The sequence below is a fragment of the Salmo salar genome, chromosome 26 (assembly GCF_965601325.2).
Source record: "Salmo salar chromosome 26, fSalSal1, whole genome shotgun sequence".
Classification (NCBI taxonomy): Eukaryota; Metazoa; Chordata; class Actinopteri; order Salmoniformes; family Salmonidae; genus Salmo; species Salmo salar.
Window position 1 is genome coordinate 43,271,420 of NC_138316.1, and position 14,990 is coordinate 43,286,409.

Here is a 14,990-nt window from a genome sequence, read left to right on the forward strand (position 1 = left end):
TTGATAGTACCAACAGCACCTTCACATTTCCCATAACAAACATGCCATGTAAAACCCAGTGTTAGCAGATATCTAACTAGATTGATCATGAGTAGCCTAGCTCAGTTCTTTCAGTTGAAGTACATCCTCTAAAAGTGGATGTCATTACCTGTGGTACTGGGCCTGCAGGAACTGAAACTCGTCTTTGATCCTGTCGCAGGACTCGGCCACGGTGAACTTGAAGCCAGGCTGCCCTGGTTGGTGTGGTGCCTAGAGAAAAGCAGTGTTGATATCAATAACCCCAATGAAGTGGTGGTGCAGCCACACCCATTACATAACGCCTAGAGCTCAGCCCATTTCTATAACATACCAGACAATAACACACAACGCCTAGATCTCAGCCCATTTCTATAGCATAACAGTCCATTTATAATCAATAGCAACAGAAAGATGGCAAAATAGTATCATCATCCTTCATCATGCTTTCTTAGCCTCCCTCTCCTATAGGCCTCTCTCTTCCGTGTAAAATTATTTTTGCTGCTGCTGAATGGTGGTTTGTCAGTGTGGTACCCAAACGTTCCCTTGAGCCCTGCCTGGTGGCCGCTTTTATAATGGTGGGAAGAACCACTATCACTCAAGAGTGCGATGACAGAGGCGGGTCAGTGCGCCCGTCCTCAAAGAGCACGGGAAGGGGGGTGAGCGGAGAGCGAGAGGAAATCACAACCTGATTTGTGAGGAATTCAATGCATGCCAATGATGCCGTGCAGTAAGCTTGATAATTACAGCATATCCGCTACTGCTTCAATGCAGCAGCTTGGAGGAATTTAGAGGGTAACAAAAAAAATATTCGCTCAGAAAATATTTTTTTCCCCTCTTACATATTTGCCCGTCTTTCGTTATTAAAACTGCTCATAATAATCATCTTATACGTGAATCGATTGTTTATTTGGCAGTTTCCTGTCGAAACGTGTTGTCGAGTGCCATAAACAGAGGGACTAGGCTACTCGACGGTGCAGACCATAAATAGTAAGGTGCGGATCACGAGCTCGTGTCTGACAAGATCATTATTTTGAAGGCGGTACATTTGCATTAATTCGCAGAATAATCTCAAGAGCTGGGATACTTACCGGATGCCGGCCCTGTGGATACATCTTGAATGTATCCTTTTTTGAGGGAAATCGGGGGATACTTCAGTAATCCGAGTAGATGTGCGATAGTCCGCCACCCCTCCCTGTGCGCACAAGCGGTCGGACAATGCCAATCCTCCGCGGCGGAGAAAACACTTCGACCCTCCGATCTCTCGATCTTTAATGTTGATTTTAAGCCCCTTTCCCTTCATCACAAACAAACATAACAAAAAAGCACAACAGAATGGATATTAGCCAAATTAATGGAGTAGGCAATAGGAACACGCACATAGCTTCAAAATATGTTCGTGACGACAGCAAGGAAATACTTGCTGAATTTAGTCAATGGCATATGCAGATTATAGCCTCTATAATTAAACTCAATATCATCGCCTGGTCCGTCTCTCAAAAATACATGTCATAATAAGCCGCTATTCTCGATTTGCAAATATTTCTCCGGCATGTTGGGAAATGGTGATATCTAAATGGGTTTGCTTGACAGGTTTGTTGGCGTGTCAAGCCTTCACGCTAGAGTGATAATAGGCTACACTAGCAGACGAAAAAAATACAATAGCCGCGTAGCACGGGTAACAATTTATCCCAAACCAAAAAGACCAGCCTCGCTACAATCAAAGTTGATACATTGTATCATGTTTTGTATTATCTGCAACAAATGTAACAATTTGCAGTTCGCCGAGTTGCAGTGTTCGAGCGCAACTGGAAAACTGAATATTTGACAAAGCGGGCTGCGGGATTATGACATTCAGTCCACCAAGCTTGGTTATAAAACACACTGCTGTTTTCAAAGTAGCCCAGCCATGAAAGCTACACCACCCGTCTTGTTAGCGGGCTCTTCTCGGGTCTTCTTTACCTTTGTCTCGATTGATTCCCCTCCCCTACGACGGCAATAATCCCTCTGTTGAACGAATTTTCACAATCCTCGGCTGGTAACCTTCCTTATGAGAATGAAAAAATGATCCAAAAGTAATCGCTGGTTACATGGAATCCTTGTCCCAGCCGAGCCCTTTGGAACTTCGGTGATCTCGTGGCGCCGCACGACCTGCCTCGACAATGCCTTTCCGATCCGACGTCGGAGAGCCGTCGATTAGAACGCGTTGTTGACCGCATAAAACTTCCAAGAAATCCTTTCTTGGCTTAATGCAATTATTGACGAGTCTTCTAGTAAATCCAAATACAATTTCGGAAGTTAAAAGATGTTAAATCGTAGAAAAGTTGGATGTTGTAACGAAGCAATTGCTTGCATTCGATTTACCCAGTTTCTCCAACGCTTGCTGTACCACACACAGACTGTGCACTGACACGAGGACTCAACTGCCGCGAGAGGGCCTCTCACAAGCCAATCGGATTCTCCGAAGGAGTTTATCTGCATTGGCCTATCAGAGAGGGATGTCCCACGTGGGGAACATAGTACCCTTGTGTTCCCATTGGACTGTGATATATGACATCATATATTCGCCATTTTGGATCTAAACTGGTATTCAACTGACGAACTTGTAATAAACAAAGGTAATTATAAATGTTTCTGCCACAAATGTCAGAATATACTGTTTGACTTTTAATCATTGATATATTAAATCCCTCATGTGATGCAGACATGGGCATGTGCAGCATGCCACACATGGTTAAATCTCCTATAATGTTAGATACAATGTAACAATCAAATTGAATGCCTAGCATGCCGTTTCTGGACTAGCAATTAAGCAAATATTTTTCTATATCAGCTAATTACTTTTCTCATTTAAACGTTTAGAATAGGCTATACTGCAGTTTATGAAATCTGAAACTCACAAGCACATTAAATGTGCTCTGAAGAGTATGTGTATGTGTTCTATAATTTATCTTAGAAGATCCAGCCTACAAATAGCTTAATCATTTAGGACTGTAGTGTTTAATGAATGATTTGCTCCATCACATAGTTTTGAAAGCCTATAATTAAGAACGATTGAATTTAATAAGTCTAATATGAATACTAGAAAATGGGATTAAATGTATTCATTGATCAGACTGATTTGATCGACCTACATTTTTAATAAGACCTCAACCATCAACAAGCTTTTTTATCGGCAACGCTGAAAGGTACAACATGTCTGCCCCCGAGGAAGTCAGCCTATCACGTGTTGCTCGCTACACTCAGCTCCACGTGGGGCTCCCCTTCCCCGTCACTGCTCGTTATCCAATGGATGTGCAGCTGTCTTACCTCCTCGCTTACAATTGGCCAGAGGCAGCAAAGGCTGTCAGTCAGGATCCCATGCTGTCAATCAATACCACGCGGGGCTCAGCGCTGACAAATGCCTGTGCTTCTCTCCCTCCTGCCTGCAAATAGTCCCTGGAATGGCTGCTTAATTAGCTTCGAATGGCTTTTCCTTCCAGCTCAAACAATCTGTCACTACCATGTGGTAAAAAGAGCCTTGCATAAAACAAAAGAGGGGGGGAGGTGGAGTTAGTAGGGGCTAAATATCAGTTTGATTCCCCCCCCTCCTCCACCGAATACATTTGTATTACCGCAAAACAAAGCATTTACCTCGCTCTAACATTGGCTCATTGCAGCCAACAGTTTCTGTCTTCATTGGGGTTTGTTTTTTTTCCTCCGTAGAACAAAAATGTGAGATTATATGCATTTTAATCCCTTGTTTTTGGAAAGCTAGCCTATAAGCAAGCAGGATGAGGCCGTGATAGTATTCTTCATGGCCTTATAGAAATGTAAATATAGGGTATAAGTATGTTTGCTAAATAACGGTAATGATTTATTACCAAAGTCGACATCATGTCTGTGAACCTAATTATTGCTCCTGTTTACTCAACATCACTAAATTATTCATCGTGCTAGAGAGTAGTGCGAATTATGCTAGAAGTCAAATATGGAATGGGCCTATATTTTTCATCACTAAAACGACCTAGTTTTATACATGGTTAACAAACTAATATTTCATTCTGACTTTTCCACTATGTGAAAAATCCATCTTTTTTATTTTTTTTTTTTTTATCACAACATCTGTGCAGACCTGAAAGCAGGAAAAATAAACATGGTATACATTTTAAAGTGTAAGCTATGTGTAAATTATAAGTTAAAGACATTTGCTTCAGATGAACCTTCAAACGCCTGAAGATATCACTTTAATTGGATGCCTCAGATGTTTACGCTCAGGGAGGCTAGCAGGGTCATTCGCTCAAAGGAGGGAGAAAATGACCACTCCTCATTGGCTACCTCATTGTAAACTTTGGACTGGCCCACGTGGGCTAGTTGAGGGCTGGAACAAAGACTCTGGGATGAGGTCGAATGCATAACAAAAGGCCCCAAATAGTAAAACTGGGCCAAAGGGCTGCTAGTCTACCAATTTTACTAAAGTATGGGAAAGAAACTATGTAAATAACCCAGATCAGTTTCCATTAAAAAAAAAGCACGATCAACGAAAACCATTACCTGGCCATAAGTGCGCTGTGGTTGGAGTTCAAAACATGGAGAAGACCTGAAAGTCTTGATCTCTCTCTCTCTCTCTCACACACACACACACAAGTACATGGTGGACCTTGCATTCTAATATCACACACAGAGACCCACTTTTCCCTCATCCTCAATAAAGAGTGGCCTGAATTAGGAGGCAACAAAGGCCAGGGCTTCACCTCTGGGAGAAGAGGCCCTCCACCCTCGCAGACCTCTGCACTGTTTATTTACACTGGAACCATGGACGCTGTGAAACTCCCACCCCGGGGCTCTACACACACTGGGGCTATTTGCAGAGGTGGTTTTAATTCTTTGCAGAGCGATGATCGGCCTCCCTCTTTCACTCCATCTCCAGGCTTACAATCGGATTCCCACAGCCCTACCTGGCCCCCGCAAACCAGCCCCCAAATTAATAGAACAGATGTCTGTTTTCAGTGGTTTTAGTGGCCGCTAAAGACCAGAATCCCATTTGTTCTGCCTGCAGAATTACGCTCTCTACTCAAACAAACCTCCGGTGCCGAAAGCACAGTCTCACGGCCAAGCCTACTGCTGGTTCCTTCCTTCCAGCCACTACTACCATCATCTCAGAACTGATACATCCTGAAATGAGGCCCAAAACGTTTTTTTAACATTTTTTTTATTGAGACCTCAGTTGTGAAGTGTAGGAGGGGCTACGTTAACTCATGCAACATTTCTCGCAACTTTTATTACGTAACCAAATGGTGACTTTGGATTCATTTTTACGAGAGCACACACAATACACTCTCGCTCTGTGGATCATGCACATATTCATTTAGCTAAATGCTAGCATTATGCCATTTTAGCTAGGCTATCGTCCCCACCCAGAAGCAGGGATGGTGAGCTGGGGGTTTGATGTTTCGCGTCCATCCGTCTGCTCTCTCCTATCCAGCCAGCACTCTCCCCTTAGTGGAGCGGAAAATGAGGGCCTTATTTCCATGGCGAGTCGGGGTATTGTGGAGCACCGCTGTCTCAGGATTATTGACATGCTTTCATAGGCGGGCTCAGGCCCTGAAAGGAGACACATTCCTGGCCACAATGGGCCCAGTGTGCAGCGAGGCCGGCCTGAATAGTGCCCCGAGTGTATCAGGGTGACTCGTCAGCCAGTAATCAATGCAAACAGGATGAAAGAGCCTTATCAAAAGGGACAAATGCAGACATGAGCAGTGTCGCCAAACAAAAAAAAAGTGAGCGAGGGAGGGAGGGGGAAAAAATAAAGACGGAGGCTTTTGGCAGAAGCCCCAGGCCCGCATTGGTTCGAATGCTGCTGTCGAGCGAACTAGGGGAACGGAGCCAATTACCATTCTGCAATTCTCATTCTCTGACATCAACAGCCACTTAGCCATATCTTAAAAACACAAGGAGTAGCATTATCAAAGCCCTCGCTGCCAAAAATGTTTTACAAAGGCTGTGCACTGTGCGGATTGTATCAAATCCCTATATAAAATAAAAAAACAACAACCAGAGAGACTCTATTTGTTAATCTTACACTGCCAGATTTCACAAACAGACGCTGCAAAAAGTGAAGCCAGTTCTTGAGGAATTTCCCTTCAGAGAATCCTATCTGGGGCTGATGGGTTTGCCTCTAATCCTGCCATGAAAGAGGCCGTCCTCTCCAAAGAAACCTGTGGCGTGTAAGCCTTTTGAAAACACAGCTGCCTATCAGGCCAATTCGTTAAGGCACTAAAGGTAAACGGGGACAAGAGGCTCCTGGAAAAACTCTGTCACAATGAGCTCTTTCCCACATCGTTAGAGGAATCAATAGCTGCCCTCGGATCAGATGGGGCCTGCTGCTTCAGGAGACACAGAGCAAGAGAAGACTCTTGATTCTAGCTGGTATGAATAGCTGCCCTGGGATCAGATGGGGCCTGCTGCTTCAGGAGACACAGAGCAAGAGAAGACTCTCGATTCTAGCTGGTATGAATAGCTGCCCTGGGATCAGATGGGGCCTGCTGCTTCAGGAGACACAGAGCAAGAGAAGACTCTCGATTCTAGCTGGTATGAATAGCTGCCCTGGGATCAGATGGGGCCTGCTGCTTCAGGAGACACAGAGCAAGAGAAGACTCTCCATTCTAGCTGGTATGAATAGCTGCCCTGGGATCAGATGGGGCCTGCTGCTTCAGGAGACACAGAGCAAGAGAAGACTCTCCATTCTAGCTGGTATGAATAGCTGCCCTGGGATCAGATGGGGCCTGCTGCTTCAGGAGACACAGAGCAAGAGAAGACTCTCCATTCTAGCTGGTATGAATAGCTGCCCTGGGATCAGATGGGGCCTGCTGCTTCAGGAGACACAGAGCAAGAGAAGACTCTCCATTCTAGCTGGTATGAATAGCTGCCCTGGGATCAGATGGGGCCTGCTGCTTCAGGAGACACAGAGCAAGAGAAGACTCTCCATTCTAGCTGGTATGGGGGGTCGGCTCACTCGGATGTTCATTTTTCTCTCAGCGAGACACTTTTTTTCAGATTGCAATAACATTCTCCAATGAGAGGTCGAAGTGCAAAGTCTCACACGTTCAAGATGCCCAGATTCAATTGACTAGTTTTTTGTTTTACTAATGAATCCCTTAGTCAGTTATTTTTTTATAAACTGTCAAATTGTATAATAGAGTAGAATTGGGGTCTATCATGGTGTTTAACACTTCAACACAATGTCATTTATATGGGGATGAGTTTTATATTCCAATAATTCTATTGGCACTGCAGAGGCTTGGGCGGCCATATTTGATTTATTTGCACACTATTGTTTACCCCCTCCCCTGGTTTGATATCGAAACACACAGGGCCCCGGCGCCAGGTCGTTCAATGACTTTTTAGCATAATGCAGTTGAATATGTATGCTTTCAAAAGGGTCCACCTCTGTTGTTGCTGGTGATTAATACAGTCATTCTGGGAGTGCTCGTTGTGTGACTCCATTCACAGGCCAATGGGCGTTAGGCTCTTTAGAGCGCCGGTGTTATTTTTGGTGATTACTGTCCAAGTGGTGGGGCTTTAAAAGCAGGTCAACAAAGTGACCCTCCTGTCCTCCAGCTGGAGTGTGAAAGGGAGCTGGTGTGTGATGGTGGTGGAGCACCTCACCCACTTGCCAGGGACGATACCGGAGTGCCAACCCCTGCTATCGCCGTCGGCAACGCAGAGAGCGAGGGGGCGGGGGTACGGGTGCTGGAGAGCCGAACACATTCTCACTCGACACCCACACATCCACTTTAGAATGCGGCCGCTTTTGCAACGCTTGGTGCACCGTTGTTTCAAAACGTCTTTACATTGAAAGCTTCAGGCGTTCAATAGCTTTGGCTTTAATTTTTATGGATCCTACTCAAAGGTATGCTAATCACGGGGAGGTTGAGCAGAACTGAGGGTGTGTTTGGGACATGTCTGTCACCACCCCCTCTCCTCTCAGCACACAGCTCTCTCGCTTTCTTTCCCTTTCTGCACTTCCTTGGCTCACCTGATCTCTTCCTGTTTTTCCAGCATGTCCCCCTGGGTCCCATCCAGCCTGGCAGGCAGTTCAATAGCCCCTGCGGTGAACGCGTAACAATCCCCACACCTGTGGAACAAGGCCCATTGTAAAGACTCCCCTCTTTCTCCCTTTCCCAATCCCCTTAAGGCACGGACACACCGCTAGTGTTTGTCGGCCGAGAATACTTAGCACTTCTGAACAGAGTGCTGTCTGTAATTTGCAAACCGATTTCTACATGTAGAATCTCGTGAAAATTTCAGCAGTCAGACGACCGCACCGAACCAACAGCAGACGACCGCACCGAACCAACAGCAGACGACCGCACCGAACCAACAGCAGACGACCGCACCGAACCAACAGCAGACGACCGCACCGAACCAACAGCAGACGACCGCACCGAACCAACAGCAGACGACCGCACCGAACCAACAGCAGACGACCGCACCGAACCAACAGCAGACGACCGCACCGAACCAACAGCAGACGACCGCACCGAACCAACAGCAGACGACCGCACCGAACCAACAGCAGACGACCGCACCGAACCAACAGCAGACGACCGCACCGAACCAACAGCAGACGACCGCACCGAACCAACAGCAGACGACCGCACCGAACCAACAGCAGACGACCGCACCGAACCAACAGCAGACGAGCGACAGATGAACGGCAGACCAACATTCAGTATGTTGTCCCTTATATCTGTATGTGAAAGACAGATGAGGCCTCCTTTTACTGTCCTCACCCCCCCTGTCTGTATGTGAAAGACAGATGGGCCTCCTACTGTCCTTACAACCCCCCCCCCCCCCCCCTCTGTCTGTATGTGAAAGACAGATGAGGCCTCCTTTTACTGTCCTTACACCCCCCCACACCTCTGTCTTGCCTGTCATTGGAACACCCTGGTGTGAGCCAGCAGGTGTTGTCTCCCTCCCAGACGAGTCATTGTGGAGTCAAGCAATGTTGAGAAGAGCTTAACTCCACGGCCTCAGGGATCAATTAGGCCTCAATGCAGCGCAAACAGGTTATCTCACCCCCCATTTGACAGCCCCCGGTGACACGGTAGGGGGCACAGCTAAAAAGAGGAGGCAGAAGTTCCATAGACACACAAAGCCAAAGGCAGTCTATATGCTGAAGGATTGATGGAGCTAATCTGTGTGAGAGAGAGAGAGAGAGAGAGAGAGAGAGAGAGAGGGTGTAGAAACATATACCCAAACAAATACTCCCACTCAGACACACATACATAAAATGATTATGCTCACAAACATACACACAGATACACAAATGGATACATACACACGTACACACACCCTGTTGTTTACCATCCCATATTTTGGCGATCATATTATCTCTGTTTATCCAGCTTTGTCACTACAAAACATGACTAATACATCTGGATCGGTCAAATGGTATTAGATATTGAGTGATCTTCTCAGTATGTGAGTACAGCTTGACATATCACTGGTATCTCTGTCTCTTTCCCTGGTCTCATCTTCAGATTACTCTCTCTCCACAGGTCACCAGACTGGTGAGGTCATTACAGCCCTGAAAGGGGTTTCCAAGGGAACAAGCCCCAGCACCAATTCCCCTAAGGCCTGGGGCTAGAGAATGGAGATGTGTGTGTGAGTGAGTTTTGCAGGGGAGAGATAAATGAGAAGGGAACTTCACCTGGGGTAAAAACAACTGGTCCGGCAGTTCACGGGTCATCAGTTAACGTTGAGACTTGCCAGGCACATGCCCCCCGGCCCAACGAGAAGGCTATCATTTGTGCCGATCAATAGCGACTAATGACCAACTATTCCATGGCAGTAATCTCAGACCGCCCAAGCATCCCCATGGAGTTGGGATCACAAATGAGGAAGATCTGTAATACACAAGGATAATGACTGTAGCTATTGTTATCTCCACTAATATCTGGTGAGGCAATCAAAGACCTAGTATTTATCATGTAGACCACCCACAAGCATAGTGCAGTCACACACACACACACACACACTAGTGTTGTTGATATGGATCAATCAGAGCAGTGCCCCACTCCCTCAATAGCCTGTTAGTTAGAGGAAGCTTCCTCTACATCCATTCCTCTTGTCCCATTATTGACACCTCAAGCCCGCTGCCCCCCCCCCCCCCCCACACACACACACACACACACACACACACACACACACACACACACACACACACACACACAGCCAACGGCCTCCAGCGTTGATCATTTCAAGCTGCCCTCTTAAAAGCAATGCTGTTGTCAGGGGTTTATTTTTGTTGTTGCATGTTGACTTCATTGAGTGCTTCCATCCTGCTATCAGGTTGTTTTCACGCCCCTCCTAACTTCATGGTCCACTTATCGCTGGTCTGGAGAGCTGCACCAAGGCCCACCTCTCTCTCTCTCTCTCTCTCTCTCTCTCCTCACACATCTCTCTCTCTCACACATCTCTCTCCTATCTCTCTCTCTCACACATCTCTCTCCTATCTCTTCCACATGGTTGGTGCCCAGCTCAAACAGCAGACCAGCCGCCAACCTCTTAAGCCCCTCTCCTGTGTGGTGGCAGCCCACTTAGCGCATTCGACAGCAAGGCCTAATCAGAAGACAGAAGGGTCTCTACTGCGTGTGTGTGTGTAACAGTGCTGCCGGAGAGTATCGTGTAGGACACTTGGACAGACCGACACTCCAAAGTGTCGTCACTCCGCAGTCCATCATGTCATAAAAGCCCAGATGAGGTTAAACACTCCTTAATTAACTCTCAGAGTTGGGGTCGTCTCGTCACAGGGACGGGAAGTGTGTGTGGAGTGTCTCCCTCCATGCGCCGCTGAAGGTCTTTGGCTATGCTGCCACCATGCTGATACCCGGCGCTAATGCAAGGGCGAAACGTGTTTGCACATGCTTATCAACTGGCCATGGGCCAGTTCAGCTGTTCAGCTCACAGTGGTGACTGATTAGAAGTAGGGTGGCCGAGAACTGACCCTCAATCAGTTGTTGACAACGGAGAGTTAACGGAGTGGAGTGTGGAGGCTGTCAGGATTTGATGATGTCACAGGGGTGGAATGCATTGGCCCCGGCAGCACTTCTCTTTAGCTCCCCCCTGGAGAGGCAGCTGATAACCTCATCCAGGGCTTAGTGGGGGTTAGTGGGGGTTACACAGTTTCATCACACAGCCCGCTGAGAGGAAACTGAAACCATGCAAACATCCAGCAGCACCACCACCAAACAAGCTCTGAGAGTCAGGGGGGATACTGTCTGTCCAGTTCCAGGGGGAGAAACAATGTTCCCATACTGTAAACTGGTTTCCTTGTTCTGATCCTTGTCTCCTTTCCTTCATGATCTTGGAGATGACTGGCTCTGCATCCAGCATCCACCATGTACACTGCATCTATCTGGCTCTGCATCCAGCATCCATTATGTACACAGCATCTATCTGGCTCTGCATCCACCATGTACACTGCATCTATCTGGCTCTGCATCCATTATGTACACTGCATCTATCTGGCTCTGCATCCATTATGTACACTGCATCTATCTGGCTCTGCATCCACCATGTACACTGCATCTATCTGGCTCTGCATCCACCATGTACACTGCATCTATCTGGCTCTGCATCCAGCATATACAGTGGGGGAAAAAAGTATTTGATCCCCTGCTGATTTTGTACGTTTGCCCACTTACAAAGAAATGATCAGTCTATAATTTTAATAGTAGGTTTATTTGAACAGTGAGAGACAGAACCAAAAAATCCAGAAAAACGCATGACTTAGTACTTGGTGGCAAAACCCTTGTTGGCAATCACAGAGGTCAGACGTTTCTTGTAGTTGGTCACCAGGTTTGCACACATCTCAGGAGGGATTTTGACCCACTCCTCTTTGCAGATCTTCTCCAAGTCATTAAGGTTTCGAGGCTGACGTTTGGCAACTCGAACCTTCAGCTCCCTCCACAGATTTTCTATGGGATTAAGGTCTGGAGACTGGCTAGGCCACTCCAGGACCTTAATGTGCTTCTTCTTGAGCCACTCCTTTGTTGCCTTGGCCATGTGTTTTGGGTCATTGTCATGCTGGAATACCCATCCACGACCCATTTTCAATGCCCTGGCTGAGGGAAGGAGGTTCTCACCCAAGATTTGACGGTACATGGCCCCGTCCATCATCCCTTTGATGCGGTGAAGTTGTCCTGTCCCCTTAGCAGAAAAACACCCCCAAAACATAATGTTTCCACCTCCATGTTTGACGGTGGAGATGGTGTTCTTGGGGTCATAGGCAGCATTCCTCCTCCTCCAAACACGGCGAGTTGAGTTGACGTCAAAGAGCTCCATTTTGGTCTCATCTGACCACAACACTTTCACCCAGTTGTCCTTTGAGTCATTCAGATGTTCATTGGCAAACTTCAGACTGGCATGTATATGTATTCTTGAGCAGGGGGACCTTGCGGGCGCTGCAGGATTTCAGTCCTTCACGGCGTAGTGTGTTACCAATTGTTTTCTTGGTGACTATGGTCCCAGCTGCCTTGAGATCATTGACAAGATCCTCCCATGTAGTTCTGGGCTGATTCCTCACCGTTCTCATGATCATTGCAACTCCACGAGGTGAGATCTTTCATGGAGCCCCAGGCCGAGGGATATTGACAGTTCTTTTGTGTTTCTTCCATTTGCGAATAATCACACCAAATGTTGTCACCTTCTCACCAAGCTGCTTGGCGATGGTCTTGTAGCCCATTCCAGCCTTGTGTAGGTCTACAATCTTGTCCCTGACATCCTTGGAGAGCGCTTTGGTCTTGGCCATGGTGGAGAGTTTGGAATCTGATTGATTGCTTCTGTGGACAGGTGTCTTTTTTACAGGTAACAAGCAGCGGTGGAGCCCCCATTAGGAGGGCTCCTAATCTCAGCTCGTTACCTGTATAAAAGACACCTGGGAGCCAGAAATGTTTCTGAATGAGAGGGGGTCAAATACTTATTTCCCTCGTTAAAATGCAAATCAATTTATAACATCTTTGACATGCGTTTCGATTTTTTTGTTGTTATTCTGTCTCTCACTGTTCAAATAAACCTACCATTAAAATTATAGACTGATCCTTTCTTTGTCAGTGGGCAAACGTACAAAATCAGCAGGGGATCAAATACTATTTTCCCCCACTGTACACTGCATCTATCTGGCTCTGCATCCACCATGTACACTGCATCTATCTGGCTCTGCATCCACCATGTACACTGCATCTATCTGGCTCTGCATCCACCATGTACACTGCATCTATCTGGCTCTGCATCCACCATGTACACTGCATCTATCTGGCTCTGCATCCACCATGTACACTGCATCTATCTGGCTCTGCATCCACCATGTACACTGCATCTATCTGGCTCTGCATCCACCATGTACACTGCATCTATCTGGCTCTGCATCCACCATGTACACTGCATCTATCTGGCTTTGCATCCACCATGTACACTGCATCTATCTGGCTTTGCATCCACTATGTGTCTCTGTATCCACCATGTACACGGCATCTATCAAGTTTCCTTCATGATCTATCTGGCTCTGTGGCTCAGTTGGTAGAGCATGGTGTTTGCAACTCCAGCATGGTGTGGGCAACGCCAGGGTTGTGGGTTCGATTCCCACGGGGGCCAGTACAAAAAAAAAAAGAAATAATGCATGAAATGAAATGTATGCATTTACTACTGTAAGTCGCTCTGGATAAGAGCATCTGCTAAATTACTCAAATGTAAATGTAAGTTCCTCAATGCGGAAGGCATTCAGTTGTATAACTGACTAGGTATATCCCTTTCAGTTAGCGGTCTTGATGAAAAGGAAGAAAGACAGGTAATAAGCTATTCTGTTTTCTGTGGGAGAATCAGGAATAGAAAGAGCAAACATGCTTGTAAGTGTCCCACCACTGGAGGGAAGCACTGAGCACCTGGTGAGACCTGCCATGTCGAGTGCTTTTTGCCACTTCTCAAATAACCCCGGAGATTTCGCCCCTGCTTCTTGATTGCTTTTCCCCGGCTGACCAAGTCCCCTCTCCCAACAATGAGTAGAGGCCCAATGCAGCCATTTTTATATCGATATCAAATCATTTCTGGGTAACAATTAAGTACCTTACTGTAATAGATTTCCATTAAAATGGGCAAAAGTAGCTATTTAGGGGAAAACACTATTTCTCAAGCAGGAATTTTGCTCAGTCTGTCTAGGAGGGGTCTGAGTGGGCAGGAGAAAACTGGAAACTAGCTGACATTGGTCTAGCAACCAATTTACCACATGGTGATGTCACCATGTAAAGCCGAAATTCCCGCCCATGTAAACCTGCTGATTAGAAGGTTCTGTGTAGATTGTATTTTCAACCAGCAACTATCAGGAAATAAAACTGATTTATGTTTTTTTTCTCACACTTTTACAGTGTTAGTTTTATCAGCTGTTGAAACAAAATGATATATAACACAGGAAAAATAGAATTGTGACTGCACCTAATAGTTTTCTCATCATTCATCTTTTCTACAAAAGGTCCTCTGTTCCGCTCTGCCATCCATACACTCTCAGGAGAGGCTTTTAGGAACCTCATGTATATGAGGGGGAAAGGCTGCAAGGCTTTGAATAGAAATGAGCAGAACCCTAACCTGTTGCAAAATGTATTTCTCCCATTTGCATTATTTATGCAGGAGAAATGCTTTCAGCCCCTCTTTTCTTTTAAGGCGGCATTATGTTAACAAGATGAGAATTCTTGAATGGTCACCTTTTCATCCTCATTCACTTTGAAAAGCCTCCCTTTAATGCGTCTTGCTTCTACCATGGCCGCCCTGTCTTAATTTCTTTACCCAGCATGCCCTGCGATTAATAATGGCCCATACTGTCAGGTCCGGAACGCAAAGTCCCGGGAGCGTTGCATCGGCGCCGACCCACAATCAGCGTGAAATCCACCACAAGCTCCACTCTGAGACACCAATGCGGAGAACGGGATGAACAAAGCAAT

General features: G+C 46.4%; 1 protein-coding gene and 1 non-coding gene across 8 annotated transcripts in view; one reads left to right on the forward strand and one right to left on the reverse strand.

Moving 5' to 3' along the window:
* Window positions 1–2,431, reverse strand: part of LOC123730778 (transducin-like enhancer protein 3-B) — a 55,360-nt gene extending 52,929 nt beyond the window's left edge. For all 7 annotated transcript variants that reach the window (XM_045708705.2, XM_045708704.2, XM_082969742.1 and 4 more), the window contains exons 1-3: window positions 1,978–2,431; window positions 1,107–1,312; window positions 149–249 (exon numbers count right to left, since the gene is read on the reverse strand). In XM_045708705.2, coding sequence (XP_045564661.1) covers window positions 149–249; window positions 1,107–1,130 — 125 coding nt within the window. In that variant the 5' untranslated portion in view covers window positions 1,131–1,312; window positions 1,978–2,431. The remainder of the gene's footprint in view (window positions 1–148; window positions 250–1,106; window positions 1,313–1,977) is intronic.
* An 11,129-nt stretch (window positions 2,432–13,560) lies between these two features.
* Window positions 13,561–13,653, forward strand: trnaa-ugc (transfer RNA alanine (anticodon UGC)). The gene is made up of 2 exons: window positions 13,561–13,597; window positions 13,618–13,653. It is a non-coding gene; the product is annotated as a tRNA-Ala (tRNA).
* Window positions 13,654–14,990: the final 1,337 nt, after the last annotated feature.